The sequence below is a fragment of the Myotis nattereri genome (assembly GCF_964212035.1).
Source record: "Myotis nattereri genome assembly, chromosome: 8".
Taxonomy (NCBI): domain Eukaryota; kingdom Metazoa; phylum Chordata; class Mammalia; order Chiroptera; family Vespertilionidae; genus Myotis; species Myotis nattereri.
In genome coordinates, this window is record NC_138083.1 from 93,991,737 (window position 1) to 94,008,593 (window position 16,857).

General features: G+C 60.2%; 1 protein-coding gene across 10 annotated transcripts in view; it reads right to left on the reverse strand.

Annotated features, from left to right (window-relative positions):
• The window catches only part of OSBPL1A (oxysterol binding protein like 1A), a 108,742-nt gene that overhangs the window by 21,607 nt on the left and 70,278 nt on the right, over positions 1 to 16,857 (reverse strand). For all 10 annotated transcript variants that reach the window (XM_081096682.1, XM_081096687.1, XM_081096689.1 and 7 more), the window contains one exon: positions 12,350 to 12,506. In XM_081096682.1, coding sequence (XP_080952808.1) covers positions 12,350 to 12,506 — 157 coding nt within the window. The remainder of the gene's footprint in view (positions 1 to 12,349; positions 12,507 to 16,857) is intronic.

Genomic DNA, 16,857 nt, shown 5'->3' on the forward strand with positions numbered 1-16,857 from the left:
GACGGAACGACAAAGGCTTGCTCTTCTGAAGGAAGGCAAAAGCGGGCGGGAAAGAGAAAACAGAAACAGTATGGAAGCAAGAAAGCAGAAGAGACCCTGGCTGGTGTGGCTCAGTGGATAGAGCGTCGGCCTGTGAACTGAAGGGTCCCGGGTTCGATTCCCATCAAGGGCACAGGCCCAGCTTGTGGGCTCGATCCCCAGTGGGTGGTGTGCAAGAGGCAGCAGATCCATGATTCCCTCTCATCATTGATGCTTCTCTCTCCCTTCCTCTCTAAAATCAATAAAAATATATTTAAAAATAAATGAATAATAATGAAGTAAAATGTATAAGCCAGTCAGAGAAGGCCAAGCACCACATGATCCCACTCATATGTGGGATCTAATGAACACAATGAACTAACAAGCAAAACAGAGATAGGCTCATGGATGAGAGCAGGCTGACAGCTGCTGGGGAGGGGGGGGGACCGGGAGGGAGGGGGGAAGGATTGAGCAAAAAAAGAGAGCTCAAGGGCAGGACGACAGTGGTGATGCCGGGGAAGAGGTGCGGGAGGTGAGAGGGGTGCAGGGGGACAGGGGGACGATGGTGATGGACGGAGACTTGATGGGGTGAACACACCGACGACGTGCTATGGATTGCGCACCTGAAACCTGTATCATTTTGCTAACAGAGTCACCCCCATGAGTTCAATAAAAAGGAAAAGAATTTTAACAAAATGCCCTGCCAAAATAAATCAGTAAAGTCCCTGAGACAAAACAGTCCGTAACCTAATCATCCAGAAAATGCTCAATCTTCCGCAGTATTCTTTTAAAGAGGCAGAGGGAATACATGGTTTTAAATTCGGTAACAGATTTAAATTTTTTAAATTATTTAAACGGAGAAGGATCCGTTTCCATCTCTTGCCGCCTGTCCTGCTGCGGGAGGCGGCCCTCAGGAGAACGAGACGGCAGAGCGGCGACCACACTCGGGGAAACGGGGCGAGCTCTCCACCCCGATCGCTCTGAGGGCCTTTCTCCTGCTCTGTGCGCCCTTTCTCTCCCAGAGAAACACGCCGTACCAGGGGCCGAGTGCTGTCCTGGCTCCGTTTCCACCAGACAGATGGCACCGGGCCGTCCCTGGACCACACAATCGCTGGGTTTCAGCCAAAGCCCGTCACCGTTGTCCTCCCATGTGACAGGGCTCCGTGCGGCCCCCCAGGCTCCCGGCCCACAGAGCTGGAGACAGACCCCAACTGAGCCCAGCTCACCTGTGAGGCTGCCCCGCCCACGCTTACTCTGTGCCAGTGCAGGTTTGGGAGGTGCTATGGGGGCAGGCGCTTCGTGAGGCTCGTCCTGGGGGGCCCTGAGCCGCAGCTCCTCCATCCACCTGGGGGACCCCTGCCCCTGCCCCTGCTGCAGCGCCGCCCGGTCAGGCCCGGGCGAGGCGCAGCGGCTTTTCCCACTCGGACCCTGGCCCAGACCTCCAGCTAGGAGCCCCGGGGTCTCATCAGATGGCGGTGGAGACACACGGGAAAGCCCTTTCTGTCTTGTCGTTTAACGGCTCTTAGTACCAGCGGCTCTCCACCTGAGGGTCGCGACCCCCTTGGCGGTCAATGACCCTTTCACAGGGGTCGCCTCAGACCATCCTGCCTATCAGATGTTTACATGACGATTCATCACAGTAGCAACATGACAGCGATGAAGTAGCCACGAACATCATTTTATGGTTGGGGGTCACCACAACGTGAGGAGCTGTGTTTAAAGGGCCAGAGGGCTGAGAACCACTGGCTTAGTATTCTTCGTTTCAATGTCTCATGACCTGGGAGAAAGTGCCAGAACAGTTTGGTCCAGATAACATTGAAAAATAAATTTATATGTTTTTATTGATTTCAGGGAGGAAGGGAGAGGGAGGGAGAGAGAGAGAGAAACTTCAGTGATGAGAATCATGGATCGGCGGCCTCCTGCACGCCCCACACTGGGGATGGAGCCTGCAACCCGGGCCTGTGCCCTGACTGGGAATCGAACCCTGACCTCCTGGTTCACAGGTCGACGCTCAACCACTGAGCCACGCCAGCCAGGCACATTTTTCATTTAATTGAAATGATGGAAGAGAAAACCCCAAATTAATTTTCTTGTGCTTCAAACATTCCACTGGCGTTATTAAATGGTGTTGAAACTGACCTGCGGGCGCTCCTATCCCAAATCCCTTCTGGATGGCTGACCGCTCTGACTCAGAGGTGCCGCCTGTCAGCAAAGGGACCGTGAAGACAACGCCAACGCTCAGGAGTAAGGCGGGCGGACAGGAGCCTCACAGCCCTTTTCCCTGCCTCTGCCCCCCTCCCCCCACAACCGGCTACCGCACACAGGCACCTGCGGCTTAACTCCCCGAGGTCAGGGACTGTCTGTTCACTGCACCCCGCACCGGGCACAGTGCTCTGCATGCAGCAGGCTCAACACTTCAACATAAATGGTTTCATCTAACGTCCATCTGAGTTTAAATGGGGGGGGGGGGGGGATACGGGTAAGTGGCAAGTATGATACGAAAACACAAATAATCAAATCTTCTGTCTCTAAATCTCTTTTAACATTTTCCAAAATCAAACTCCTTAACACACACTTTCAATTGCACTTCACAATTAAACATTTGCTCACGTTATTACATATTCTGAAAAGATCATAATGTTAAGTAGCAAGATACTAATTTGCATATTTGGGGGAGACCTAATTTTAACCTCTGATCAAAAGAATGAACTAACAATCTAAGAGAATAATTTCACAGAGAAGCAGACTTCAGTACTCTGTAGAACTCTAGTACTGGAATGGCAATGTGCACGTGTGTTCACATCATGCTTTGTGCTTGTGTGTCCACCTGCAGTTATTAGAGATTTATCACCTCTCTTCGCAACTTTCAGAAAGAATTCCCTCCCCCAAGCCCCAACTTTAATGGCACCCCAATGCACAGCTTGTATTTGAATCTCATCATCTTCCATTTCGACTGCACTACTGCTGTTACATACACACTCAAATTGAACCAGTATTCCAAATTATGAAGCCATTAGAAGTAACTATTAAATTATATTCACAAAATTGAAGACTAGAGTTTTAAAACGATGTTGTAAGAAGTTATTGTAGTAATAAAAGGTCGTGTTTCGTTTTCACAAATGATGCATAGTCTCACTGGAAACAACCTTTCCACAGTTTATCAGGAATACAGTTTGCAAATCTGCACGTTAAAAAGGCTGAACAGGAAGTGACGCCAGAAATCTCACCCGACAGGGAAAGGTCTCACGTGGCGTGGAAAGCACGTCCGTTTTGGAAGTTCCTCCTCTCTCCCTGCTCCCTCCTGTGAGGACAGGGGCACGTGGAGAAGCAGCAGCCCGGCTCGCCCTCCACCCACTTCCCGAGGGCCCTCCAGGCGCCGTCACAGACTCATTGCCGAGCCTCCGCTGCTGTGAGTGCCGGGAGAGAACTGCCGTTGGTTTTCTACTCATTAAGGATCTAGGCTCCCACAGGGCATTTTTATATAAGATAACTAGAGGCCCGGTGCCTGAAATTTGTGGGGGGTAGGGGGGTGTCCCTCAGCCTGGCCGACACCCTCTCCAACCTGGGACCCCTCGGGGGATGTCCAACTGCCGGTTTAGGCCCGATCCCACTGGCAGTCGGACATCCCTCTCACAATCCGGGACTGCTGGCTCCTAAACACTCACCTGCCTGCCTGATTGCCCCTAACTGCTCCCCTGCCAGCCTGATCGACACCTAACTGCTTCCCTGCCAGCCTGATCGACGCCTAACTGCTTCCCTGCCAGCCTGATCGACACCTAACCGCTTCCCTGCCAGCCTGATCGACACCTAACTGCTTCCCTGCCGGCCTGATCGACACCTAACTGCTTCCCTGCCAGCCTGATTGACACCTAACTGCTTCCCTGCCAGCCTGATCGACACCTAACTGCTTCCCTGCCAGCCTGATCGACGCCTAACTGCTTCCCTGCCAGCCTGATCGACGCCTAACTGCTTCCCTGCCAGCCTGATCAACGCCTAACTGCCCTCCCCTGCCAGCCTGATCGCCGCCTAACTGCCCTCCCCTGCCAGCCTGATCGACACCTAACTGCTTCCCTGCCGGCCTGATCGACACCTAACTGCTTCCCTGCCAGCCTGATCGATGCCTAACGGCTCCCCTGCCAGCCTGATCGACGCCTAACCGCTCCCCTGCCAGCCTGATCGCCGCCTAACTGCCCTCCCCGGCGGCCACCCGCCTCCTCCGCCAGGCCCCACCTCCCTGTGCACGTGGCCATCTTGTGATGACGTGAGGGCGTGACGCCACCTAGGCTATTGTTAGGGCAGATTTTTCCATAACACTAACCTGGAAGAGGTCATTCGCTGACTCTGAGAACTTAAATGTCGCGCTCCTCTCCTGAGAGGGGCCTGGGGAAGCAGCGCCGTCGGTGTCGGTGACGGGCGGGCCGGTGCGGGCCAGCAGCGCAGGGTGGGCCCGGACTTCTCAGGGCACCAAGAGCCCAACAGAACAGAGAAGCAGCAACTGCTGGCGGCCTGTCCCAGCCGCTCCCCTTCCTCCCGAGGCCCCGGGAGCGGCCTCTGCCCACCCAGGGCCCGTTTCTGGGAGGAGGCGCCTTTCCGGGTCCTTCCGCCTGCGGCCACCAGCCCCCAGCGCGTTCCCGACGTGAGCGCGTTCCCTTCGGGCTCCTCCCGGCTGCTGAGCGGGAAGCGTTCTCTCCCCAGAAGGACGGCAGCTCCGACGGCGCATCAGACCCGGCCGCGCTCCGGGCCTCAGGCGGCGGTGCTCCCGGAGCGGGCGACCGTCCCCCGAGGCGCGGCCCCCAAGCCGGTCTCACTGAGGAGAGCGTCCGCCCGAGGAGCCGCCTCCAGGGCAGCCGACGCCCGTCACCCACCCCCTCGGGCACCCTGCCGCGGGCCAGCGGGTGGGTGGGGTCCCGGGGAGAACGTGTCCTGCAGCTGGTTCCGTGGACACACCTGTGGCCCCGACCGGCTGAACTGCAGGTCAGGACGAGGGAGACTCCTCCAGCCCCGGCGAGGTCACGTCCACGGCACCTGCCAGCCCCGCACGGGCCGCCGCAGCAGGGGCGGCGCCATGAGCGGGACCCGGGGTTCGTTCCCTGCAGGCTGTGCATAAACCCGCACAGGACGGCCGGGGTCAGAGGCCGGGCCGGGCCTCCCGCGGCCCCACAGCGAGCCGCTGCCCGGTGAGTCTGCTGCTCCGAGCGGCCGTGCAGGCGGCAGTTCAGGGCCGACAGCGGCTCCGAGTCAGCGGCCGCCGGCCCGCAGCACGGAGGGCGGGAACTGGCGGCGACGGCCCCGTCCTGAGAGCCACCGCCAGGAGCCGGCGCTGCCTGCGCCCCAGCGCACGAGGCGGGCGAGCGGCCGGTGCCGCACCAGCAGCGCTGCGAACCGCCAGCGACACAGCCGAGGCCGGACCGCGGCCAGCGCCTGGTGGGCCGTGCGTGGCAGCCCCGCGGGGCGCGGCGGGAGGGCAGAGCCCGCGCTGAGACCGGCATCCTCGCTCAGACCGGCATCCTCGCTCAGCCGGCATCCTCGCTCAGACCGGCATCCTCACTGAGACCGGCATCCTCGCTCAGACCGGCATCTGCGCTCAGCCGGCATCCTCACTGAGACCGGCATCCGCGCTCAGACCGGCATCCTCGCTCAGACCGGCATCCTCACTGAGACCGGCATCCGCGCTCAGACCGGCATCCGCGCTCAGACCGGCATCCGCGCTCAGACCGGCATCCGCGCTCAGACCGGCATCTGCGCTCAGCCGGCATCCGCGCTCAGACCGGCATCTGCGCTCAGCCGGCATCCTCACTGAGACCGGCATCCGCGCTCAGACCGGCATCTGCGCTCAGCCGGCATCCTCACTGAGACCGGCATCCTCGCTCAGACCGGCATCTGCGCTCAGCCGGCATCCTCACTGAGACCGGCATCCGCGCTCAGACCGGCATCCTCGCTGTGACCGGCATCCTCACTGAGACCGGCATCCGCGCTCAGACCGGCATCCTCGCTCAGACCGGCATCCTCGCTCAGACCGGCATCCGCGCTCAGCCGGCATCCTCGCTGAGACCGGCATCCTCGCTCAGACCGGCATCCTCACTGAGACCGGCATCCGCGCTCAGACCGGCATCCTCACTGAGACCGGCATCTGCGCTCAGCCGGCATCCTCGCTCAGACCGGCATCCTCACTGAGACCGGCATCCTCACTGAGACCGGCATCCTCACTGAGACCGGCATCCTCACTGAGACCGGCATCCTCGCTCAGACCGGCATCCTCACTGAGACCGGCATCCGCGCTCAGACCGGCATCCTCGCTCAGACCGGCATCCTCACTGAGACCGGCATCCGCGCTCAGACCGGCATCCTCGCTCAGACCGGCATCCTCGCTCAGACCGGCATCCTCGCTCAGACCGGCATCTGCGCTCAGCCGGCATCCGCGCTCAGACCGGCATCTGCGCTCAGCCGGCATCCTCACTCAGCCGGCATCCGCGCTCAGACCGGCATCCTCGCTCAGACCGGCATCCTCGCTCAGACCGGCATCTGCGCTCAGCCGGCATCCTCGCTCAGACCGGCATCCTCGCTCAGACCGGCATCCTCGCTCAGACCGGCATCTGCGCTCAGCCGGCATCCGCGCTCAGACCGGCATCTGCGCTCAGCCGGCATCCTCACTCAGCCGGCATCCGCGCTCAGACCGGCATCCTCGCTCAGACCGGCATCCTCGCTCAGACCGGCATCTGCGCTCAGCCGGCATCCTCACTCAGCCGGCATCCTGGGGCCCAGCGCGACGCCGGCGGAGAGCCCGCAGGCTGAAGCCCTCGCCCGCAGGGCGCGGACCTCCCCTGCCCTCTCAGCACATCCGGCGCTCACACCAGAGCCGGGGCCGGGACACCCGCCTGTGAGGGGCCCGTGTGGGAGCGTCCACTCACTGCCCGCAGAGACCTGCCCTGCTGAGAGCCGCGGGCGGCCCCAGACACCACTGCCGTCCTCCTCAGCGCGGCGGCCCTCGCGCCCCTCCCCCCTCCACAGCCTCGCGCCCCTCCCCCCTCCACAGCCTCGCGCCCCTCCCCCCCACAGCCTCGCGCCCCTCCCCTCCCCCCTCCACAGCCACACGCCTCTCCCCCCTCCACAGCCTCGCGCCCCTCCCCTCCCCCCTCCACAGCCTCACGCCTCTCCCCCCTCCACAGCCTCGCGCCCCTCCCCTCCCCCCTCCACAGCCACACGCCTCTCCCCCCTCCACAGCCTCGCGCCCCTCCCCTCCCCCCTCCACAGCCACACGCCTCTCCCCCCTCCACAGCCTCGCGCCCCTCCCCTCCCCCCTCCACAGCCTCACGCCTCTCCCCCCTCCACAGCCTCGCGCCCCTCCCCTCCCCCCTCCACAGCCACACGCCTCTCCCCCCTCCACAGCCTCGCGCCCCTCCCCTCCCCCCTCCACAGCCTCACGCCTCTCCCCCCTCCACAGCCTCGCACCCCTCCCCTCCCCCCTCCACAGCCACACGCCTCTCCCCCCTCCACAGCCTCGCGCCCCTCCCCTCCCCCCTCCACAGCCACACGCCTCTCCCCCCTCCACAGCCTCGCGCCCCTCCCCTCCCCCCTCCACAGCCTCACGCCTCTCCCCCCTCCACAGCCTCGCGCCCCTCCCCTCCCCCCTCCACAGCCACACGCCTCTCCCCCCTCCACAGCCTCGCGCCCCTCCCCTCCCCCCTCCACAGCCTCACGCCTCTCCCCCCTCCACAGCCTCGCACCCCTCCCCTCCCCCCTCCACAGCCACACGCCTCTCCCCCCTCCACAGCCTCGCGCCCCTCCCCTCCCCCCTCCACAGCCTCACGCCTCTCCCCCCTCCACAGCCTCGCACCCCTCCCCTCCCCCCTCCACAGCCACACGCCTCTCCCCCCTCCACAGCCTCGCGCCTCTCCCCCCTCCACAGCCTCGCGCCTCTCCCCCCTCCACAGCCTCGCGCCTCTCCCCCCTCCACAGCCTCGCGCCTCTCCCCTCCCCCCTCCACAGCCTCGCGCCCCTCCCCCCTCCACAGCCACACGCCTCTCCCCCCTCCACAGCCTCGCGCCTCTCCCCCCTCCACAGCCTCGCGCCCCTCCCCCCTCCACAGCCACACGCCTCTCCCCCCTCCACAGCCTGGCGCCTCTCCCCCCTCTCCACAGCCACGTCACCACTTAGCTCCATGTCTTGGCATCCACCTGGCTAGTCATGCATGTGTCCTGCACTTGACATGTGTGTGTCCTGCACTTGACATGTGTTTCCTGCTCTTTACATGTATGTGTCCTGCGCGTGTGAGATGCAGTGACGTGCTTCCTGGCTGAGGACCAGGATGTGTGGTCCATGGAGTCACTGCCACACCAACAGGAACAGCCTGAAGGATAAACACTCACTGTGGCCCTGGCAGTGTGGCTCAGTGGATAGAGCATCGGCCTGTGGACTGAAGGGTCCTGGGTTCGATTCCAGTCAAAGGCATGTGCCGGGTTGTGGGCTCCACCCCCAGTGTGGGGCGTGCAGGAGGCAGCCAATCAATGATTCTCTCTCATCATGGATGCTTCTATCTCTCTCCCTCTCCCTTCCGCTCTGAAACCAATAAAAATGTTTTACAAAAAGAAAACACTCGCTGTGGCAAACGGAGTTCGCCCCGAGGTCTAAGTCCTCGCTATCGCCCGTGTCCGTGTGACTCAGCGGCAGGGCAGGGGTGACGCCCGTCACGTGATCACGTGTTGGGAGGAGCTGTGCATGGACGGCATTTTTTCTGACGGTTTTAAAGACACAGACACACCCGTAGAGCAGCGGCCGGACGGTGGCCCGTGAGGTCAGAAAGGGCGGGACCTGCTCGGAGGCCCCTGTGCCTCATCGGTCACGCCCAGCCGTGTCCCTGCCGCGTCCCGAGCTGGTGCCGCAGCTCCTGGCAGAGGACGGTGCCTCCTGAGCCACCGGCAGAGCGCACAGTGGGCGGGCTCTGCCCGTGGCAGGCTCCCTGCGGGCGGTTTCCGTGGGCACAGCTCCAGCGGGTGTGGGTCCAGGCGAACCCCACGGGCCGGGAAGCCGGCGCGGCCTCTGAGGACTGCGACGGGGAGGGCGGAGGGGGAGGGGGAGGCCGCGGAGGGGGAAGGGGGAGGGGGGAGGCCGCGGAGAGGGGAGGGGGAGGGGGAGGCCGCGGAGGGGGAAGGGGGGAGGGCGGAGGGGGAGGGGGAGGCCGCGGAGGGGGGAGGGGGAGGGGGAGGCCGCGGAGGGGGGAGGGGGAGGCCGCGGAGGGCGGTCACGCTGGCACGGGCCCGGCACCGAGACCTGTGTCCGTCCGCCTGGAGCCGACCCGAGCGCGGACAGACGGTCGCCAGGGCGCTCCGAGGAGCGAGCGTGGAAAGCAAACGTGAAAGGAGCTGGAATTCTCCCGGAGGGGACGCCCTCCCTCCACGTGGGGCGCGGCTCTCGGCGGCTCTCGGGGACCGAGGCGAGCACAGCCCGGCATCACCTGTTTACACTCCGACAGGCAAGTTCACAGCCGCTTCAGAGGCAGCCAACCTGGTCCTTTCAATAAAAAACAGCCACGTCCCACGGAACCGCATGGAAACCAACCACCGATTCGTTCCCTGGGGACGCGCTTCCTTGCTTCACATTTACTGAGAAACAGGTCAGTCAAAGGCCGGCACTTCCAGAGGCCAGCGCAGACCTCGGGCCCCAAGACGCCCCCGTGCGTGAAGACAGACAGACAATCCCACCTCTGCTCAGGGCTTCGCACTGTCCCTGACGCGCCTGCCATCCAGAGAGCTGCCCTCACTGTGGGCGCTTTGCAGAGATCATCTCTTGTGATGATCGTAACAAGCAATACTGTGCCCATTTTACAGAGGAACAAGTTGAGTTCCAAAGAAGTTACAACTGTTTGAGGTCTGGAATGTGGTGGAGAGGGGACTCAAACATATACTAGAATAAAGGAAACGGGGGAACCCTATTACCCCAAACTTTAATGGAAATCTATGGGCATAAACCCATGAAGCGTTTTTCCTTTAAAAAGGTGGGGGCAGGGCCCACTTCTCTCCAGGGCCGCCAGGAGCACGACACCGCCACCCGGACGGTCGTGTCTGCACGCTCCTCCCGAGACCGAGGCTCTGTGGACAGCGACTCCGGGCTCAGGCAGGAACCGGACAGAGGCGCGGACACGCCTGTTTGTCTCAGAAAGCAAGGCAACGACAGACGACTCGATTACCATATGCAAATTATTCCTAAAGAAATGACAAGAAGTGGGGTTGTCAGAAGAACCCCAAAGGCTACACGGAGGGCCTCCGTCCATCCGGCCGCAGGCGGGACAAGATGACCACAGACACGGTCCTCACACGCCACACGGAGGGCGGCAGGAAACAGCTCCTGAACAGGGAGGGAGCTTCTGTACAGACGAGTTCCAGCTGTGACGGGAACGACAGGAGGCCACGCGACCATCTGCAGCCCCTCGTGACATCAGCAGTGGCTGCTCAGTCTCCAGGACCAAGGCTGCTGGGCCGCCGTGTCCACGGACGGCCAGACGGACAGCGCCCGGACCCAGAGCCATCTCGATGGACAGCGCCCGGACCCAGAGCCATCTCGATGTGAAGCAAAGAAGAGCCAGCGGGGGCAGGTGCCCGCACGGCGGGAATGGGCCAGCGTGCGCCTCTGACGTGGTCTGTGCCAAGCCATTCCGCCCTAGGTCTGCTGGCGCCATCAGACTCACAGCGATCAGACGCTCAGGGTGAGCGCCTATGTGCGTGACGCCATGGGCTGCAACACGCCATCTCCAGACCGAGTTATTCCCGGGACGGCCGGCTCCGTCCGCAGGTAAATGGGGAAGAGGAGAGGACACCGTCTCAGGCAGACCGACCACATGCCGCGTGTGGACCTTCTAGGACCGTAGTTGGCAAACTGCAGCTTGCGAGCCACATACTGCTCTTTGGCCCCTTGAGTGTGGCTCTTCCTAAGCCTTAGGAGGACCCTAATTAAGTTAATAACAATGGACCTACCTATATAGTTTCAGTTTAAAAAATTTGGCTCTCAAAAGAAATTTCAGCCGTTGTACTGTTGGTATTTGGCTCTCTTGACTAATGAGTTTGCCGACCACTGTTCTAGATGTTCCCATTAAATGACATTTTAGACCAGTGGTTCTCAACCTTGGCTGCACATTAGAATCACCTGGGAATCTTTTTAAAATCCTGATTTCTGGGCCTCATCCTCCGGAAATTCTGTTTCTTTGTCACTAATGTTGTGGCTCCACCCCATAACAAAGAAACAGAAAAAAAAACTCCTGCCGGCTGGTGTGGCTCAGCGGGTTGGCCCAGAACTAAGAGGTCCCGTTTGAGTGCAGGCTCGATGGCCAGCAGGGGGCGATCAGGAGGCGATGATTCTCTCAGCATTGCTGTCTCTCTCTCCCTCTCCCTTCCTCTCTGAAATCAATAAAAATAGACACCACCAGTCACCTGCTTAGAGGCAAGGCCTCCTCCTGAACAGGAGGAAACTGCTTGTATCTAGTTTGTTACCTAAAACTCGCTGATCTTGTCAAAACAAGTACAAAGTGAGACATTTTGTTAACAAGGGGCAAATCCACGTGAATCAGGAGTGATACGTGGATTTTTTTCCAGTAGAACAATAATTGAGACCAACTGTGCCGGAATCACGGCGCAGGAACAGGGATAAAGTGACACATTCCGCAAATATTAAACCAAAAACTATCTTGTATAAACTGGCCACTCGTAACCTCTGACCCGAGTGCTTTTAGAGGACAGCCCACATCCCCCAGAACGTGCGGACGGCTCCTCTATGTGCCCGTGCCCAGTGCTCCGCGGGCACACGCGGCTGAAACCGGAGACTCCGGTGTCCGTCACGCCTCGCTAACTGCGGGCAGTCTCCTGGGCGAAATCGTCCCGGGGATAAAAAGACACGCATGCTCTGAGGCAGCGTGAAGGGGACGTGCTCGGCCAACCCCGGCTCTCAATAAAAGTCTTTGTGAAGATGTAGCTAAGTGGAATCAACGGGCAGGCGAAACCTCATCCATTCTGAGTAAGACCAACCCGGGGATCGAATGACTGGAAACCAAAATAGCGCCGGCGGCGGTCATAAAAGATGCAGGACGCGCCGGGGCCGGAGCCGGAGCCGGGGCTGGAGCCGGGGCCGGGGCCGGAGCCCGCGCCAGGCTCGGCAGGTCCGCACAGCTCTGCGGCCAACGAAAGATTTACGTTCCCCTGAGCCGGTGCGAAGGCCCGCTCCGGCTCCGGCCGCACGGCGTCTCCTCTGCGTGGGCACACTGACCGCACTGCTGCTCTGAGGCCGCAGCCCCAGCTCAGCCAGCGCGGCCGGGAGACGCAGATGGCGTGACAGTCAAGGTCCCTACCTGTGCTTCTTGATGCCGTTGGAGAGCGCGTCGCCCCCGCCGCAGTCCTGGCCCTCCGACATCCTGTGTTTTCGCGGGATCGGACGCTGGCCTTCCTCTTCAGGGGAGCGAGAGGTCACCGCCTCCAGCCGGCTCAGGGACCGCTCGGACTCGGAATCTGTGGCAGAGCAGGCTCATGTCAGCGGCTGGAACTGGGCTTCGGTGACAGCCCGAGCGCCTCCCCTGAGGATCCGCCGTGAAACCCAAGCAGCCCTTGTCCTTCGCCACCGCCCGGAACCACCTCCCGGGATCCCAGAGCCCGCGCCCCGCACGCCAGAGCGGCTTATACGACTCGCAGTCACACGGGTTTTATACACCAGGAGAGATTTCCACAGACCGAATTCAGCAGCTCCCTTCCAAATTTCTACTTTTATCTTCCCTCTCAAAGCATCTTAAGCATAACTTACAAAAAAGCATTCCATTTTTAAAATTCACGATAAAGAAAAAGCTAGAGTAGCTGAGCTGTGAGAAGCATAAATGACATTGATCCTACAGACAAAACAGCAGAGGTAATTCAAAATACTTTAAACAATACTTCTGCCCTGACTGGTTTGGCTCAGTGGATAGAGCGTCGGCCTGCGGACTGAAGGGTCCCAGGTTCGATTCTGGTCAAGGGCATGTACCTTGGTTGCGGGCACATCCCCAGTAGGGGGTGTGCAGGAGGCAGCTGGTCGATGTTTCTCTCTCATCGATGTTTCTAACTCTCTATTCCTCTCCCTTCCTCTCTGTAAAAGATCAATAAAATATATTTTAAAAAATATATGTGTATTTAAAAAAATACTTCTGCTATGATATTACTTTTTTAAAAATGCATTTTTATTGATTTCAGAGAGGAAGGAAGAGGGAGAGCGGGAAACATTAATGATGAGAATCATCCACCAGCTGCCTCCTGCACTCCCCCTACTGGGGACCGAGTCCACAACCCGGGCCTGTGCCCTGACTGGGAATCCAGCTGTGACCTCCTGGTTCATAGGCTGACACTCAACCACTGAGCAACACCAGCCGGGCTACTTTTTTTTTTTTTTTTTTTTTTTAAGAATAGTTTATTGCCGAAACCAGTTTGGCTCGGTGGATAGAGCGTCGGCCTGAGGACTGAGGGCTCCCAGGTTCGATTCCGGTCAAGGGCATGTACCTTGGTTGCGGGCACATCCCCAGTTGGGTGTGCAGGAGGCAGCTGATCAATGTTTCTCTCTCAATGATGTTTCTAACTCTCTATCTCTTTCCCTTTCTCTCTGTAAAAAATCAATAAAATATATTAAAAAAAAAAGAATAGTTTATTGATTTTTAGGGAGGAAGGGAGAGAGAGAAACATCAATCGGCTGCTTCCTGCACATCGCCCACCAGGACCGAGCAAAAACCCAGGCATGTGCCGCGACTGAGAATCGAACCAGCAACCTTTTGGGACGACGCTCAACCAGCCGAACCACAATGCCCAGGGCCCATTACGTGGGATGTTACTTAAACCCTCCAGCGCTGAAGCCAGAGTGTCCAGGTAACACCGAATTCCCGGGCAGGGGTTTTGGGATGAAAATGCCACGTCCCCACTGGGCTGTGTTCCGCGTGGAGCCATCTGGCTGCCTGGGAATCAGGACTAACTGCCCGCACAGGACAGCGTCGTTCCCAGGCACGTGACGGGCAGCGAGGATGCTGACGGCGCCTGGTGTCTGAGCCGGACGCCCCGGACGTGTGTGCGCCCAGGTTTCCTGACTCCTCGTTTAACGTCCGTATTTCAGCTCGAAGTCACGGTCCCTCATCCTCAGGACACTCTCCACGGCCCCTCGGTATTTATTAAAATGCAAACCCAAGGTCACGTCGACCTTCCCTTGAGCAAGTCACCCACACTCAGCACGCCCGGCTCCCAGACACATCAGGCAAACTTCCTTAAACGCGTTTCCGTTCATGTCCTTAACATGGCTCAGCCAAGATGTCCAGGAAATCATTATTTTTAGTGCTTCCCTCTCCCCCGCACGCACTCAGCCGGCCGCGGAGCCTTGTTTTTATCGCATTAGCCTGATTAGTCACGCTGCCGACAGCGCCGTCGTGGCCAGCAGCCCTGAGCCTGGACTCCGGACCCGGATGGTGGAGTTACTCACAGCAGACCCAGTGCTGGCCACGCTGTGCTGATGTTGCAGCCATAACACGGCCAGATGAGAGAGAGGGCTTTGTCTGTCCCGTGTCTTATACCAAACAGGTGCGTAGGAGACATTCGAAGAAGTACTTTTCATGGTCAATGCTGTCAGTCACCATATTTTATTGGGGTTTTAAGACAAGCCGTAAAGCCCACAACAAGGGACAGCCTGCCATGTGATGAAGCCGCAGTTGCTAAGGTTACATCACCCAAAACGGTCTGATGAAATAGAGAACGTGCTTTTAACATAACCCTAAACAAGAACAACCCGACACCACTTCTCAGCCCACATACAAGCACCGTGACCGCCGCGCTCGGCCTCGGAGAACGCCCGACTGGGTCAGGTAAGCGGATCGTGTACAGCCCCGAGGACGGGGGGCGGGCTGGTCTGGAGCCCAGGAGGCACGGGGGCGAGTGCTGGGGGTGGGGGGAGGCTCACCGCAGGCACTCAGCTCAGTGCAGGCGAGAGAGGGAAGGAGCCGCGTGAGCAGCACCTGAGGAGAGCCGACAGGGGTCTTGGGGGCAGGGGAGGTGGCTTTCACCTCCACGTTGTCACGTTTTGTTTCATATGAGAAATGAAGAATTTAAAGGGTCCAACAGAAGGATCCCGTCAGAATCGGTCAGCATCATTTGAGGGGCGTCACTGCTGTGTAACGGGGGTGTCGCTGATGGGGTGCAGGCCTCCCCGAAATGTGCCACTTTGGCAGGTGGATTGTCTTGAGCTGAAGGCGATGGAGACCCCTCGGACTCAGGAGAAACTCGCACCCCCCGCTTTAGCTACGCAGCACAACCTGGCTGGGGCCTTGCCCAGAATACGAGCTGGTACAGAGATTGCGCTGTGTGGCCTATCGAGGGCGGGCAAACACCGGGTGATGAGCACCTGGTGATGGGCACCTAATGATGGGCACCTGTGATGGACACCCAGCAATGAGCACCTGGTGATGGTGATGGGCACCTGGTGATGGGCACCTGGTGATGCTGATGGGCACCTGGTGATGGTGATGGGCACCTGGTGATGGTGATGGGCACCTGGTGATGATGATGGGCACCTGGTGATGGTGATGGTGATGGGCACCTGGTGATGGACACCCAGTGATGGCACCCAGTGATGGGCACCTGGTGATGGTGATGGGCACCTGGTGATGGACACCCAGTGATCGCACCCGGTGATGGGCACCTGGTGATGGTGATGGGCACCTGCTCCTTCTCTGCCCTCCCTCCTGCAGCCCCGGTACCTCACCTCGTTGCCTGGCTCAGGATGCCACAAGACAGGGACTTTGCATTTCAACAGAAACTTCTTAACAAAAAGCAGGTGCAGAGTGAATGCCACAGGAGGTAGGGCAGTCAGAGCCGCTATGGGGCAGACAGGCGTTTCTCAAAACAAGACTTCAACTCAGTGACTACACACCAAGGAGGTGCCACTTCCCCGCAGCCTGGGGCCACACGCGTACCCCCAGGGACACGCCATCTTCCCCCCAGCCTGGGGCCACACGCGTACCCACGGGGACACGCCACCTTCCCCCCAGCCTGGGGCCACACGCGTACCCCCAGGGACACGCCACCTTCCCCCCAGCCTGGGGCCACACGCGTACCCCCAGGGACACGCCACCTTCCCCCCAGCCTGGGGCCACACGCGTACCCCCAGGGACACGCCACCTTCCCCCCAGCCTGGGGCCACACGCGTACCCACAGGGACACGCCACCTTCCCCCCAGCCTGGGGACACACGCGCTTACCCACAGGGACCTGCTGTCTGACGCGGAACAGACCTCGCTCTCCTGGGGCGGCACACAGCTCCCTCTCAGTGGCTTCCTCAGTCCTTCTCTCCTCTCCTCCCTGGCCTGCCACCTCTCCTTGCCCAGCCTTCCATCCTCTTTAATACCATCAGGCCGACCCCGCCCTACCCCCCAAAGGTCTCTGCCAACCGGCACCGATCACCTCCACGCTGCAAAGTCCAATGTCCTTCCCAAGCCGGCCCATGACTCACTCCCACCTCTGGCCCTCCTTTGCCTGGGGCAGGGCCGGCTGGAGTCACAGAGCAGCGGCCCCTGGTCCCTGCCCACGGCCAGCAGAGGTGGACGGGCAGTGAACACGTGAGGGCAACAATACTTCCAGGTGCACAGAGAAGCCTGGAGGGCAGCAGCCGCCAAGTGGGGCCGACGGTCTCACCGCGCGAAGGACAGGTGCCGGGAGGGGCTGTGGTGACGAATGAGCGACAATGACCAATGACGAGGAGTGAGCAGGGGGGGGGGGGGGGGGTGGCGGCGAGGTGGCCGGAGGGAAGGAAGCTGAGTGGGCCGTGACGCTGGCCACGCAGGATGAGTGAAACCAGAGCGGGCTGC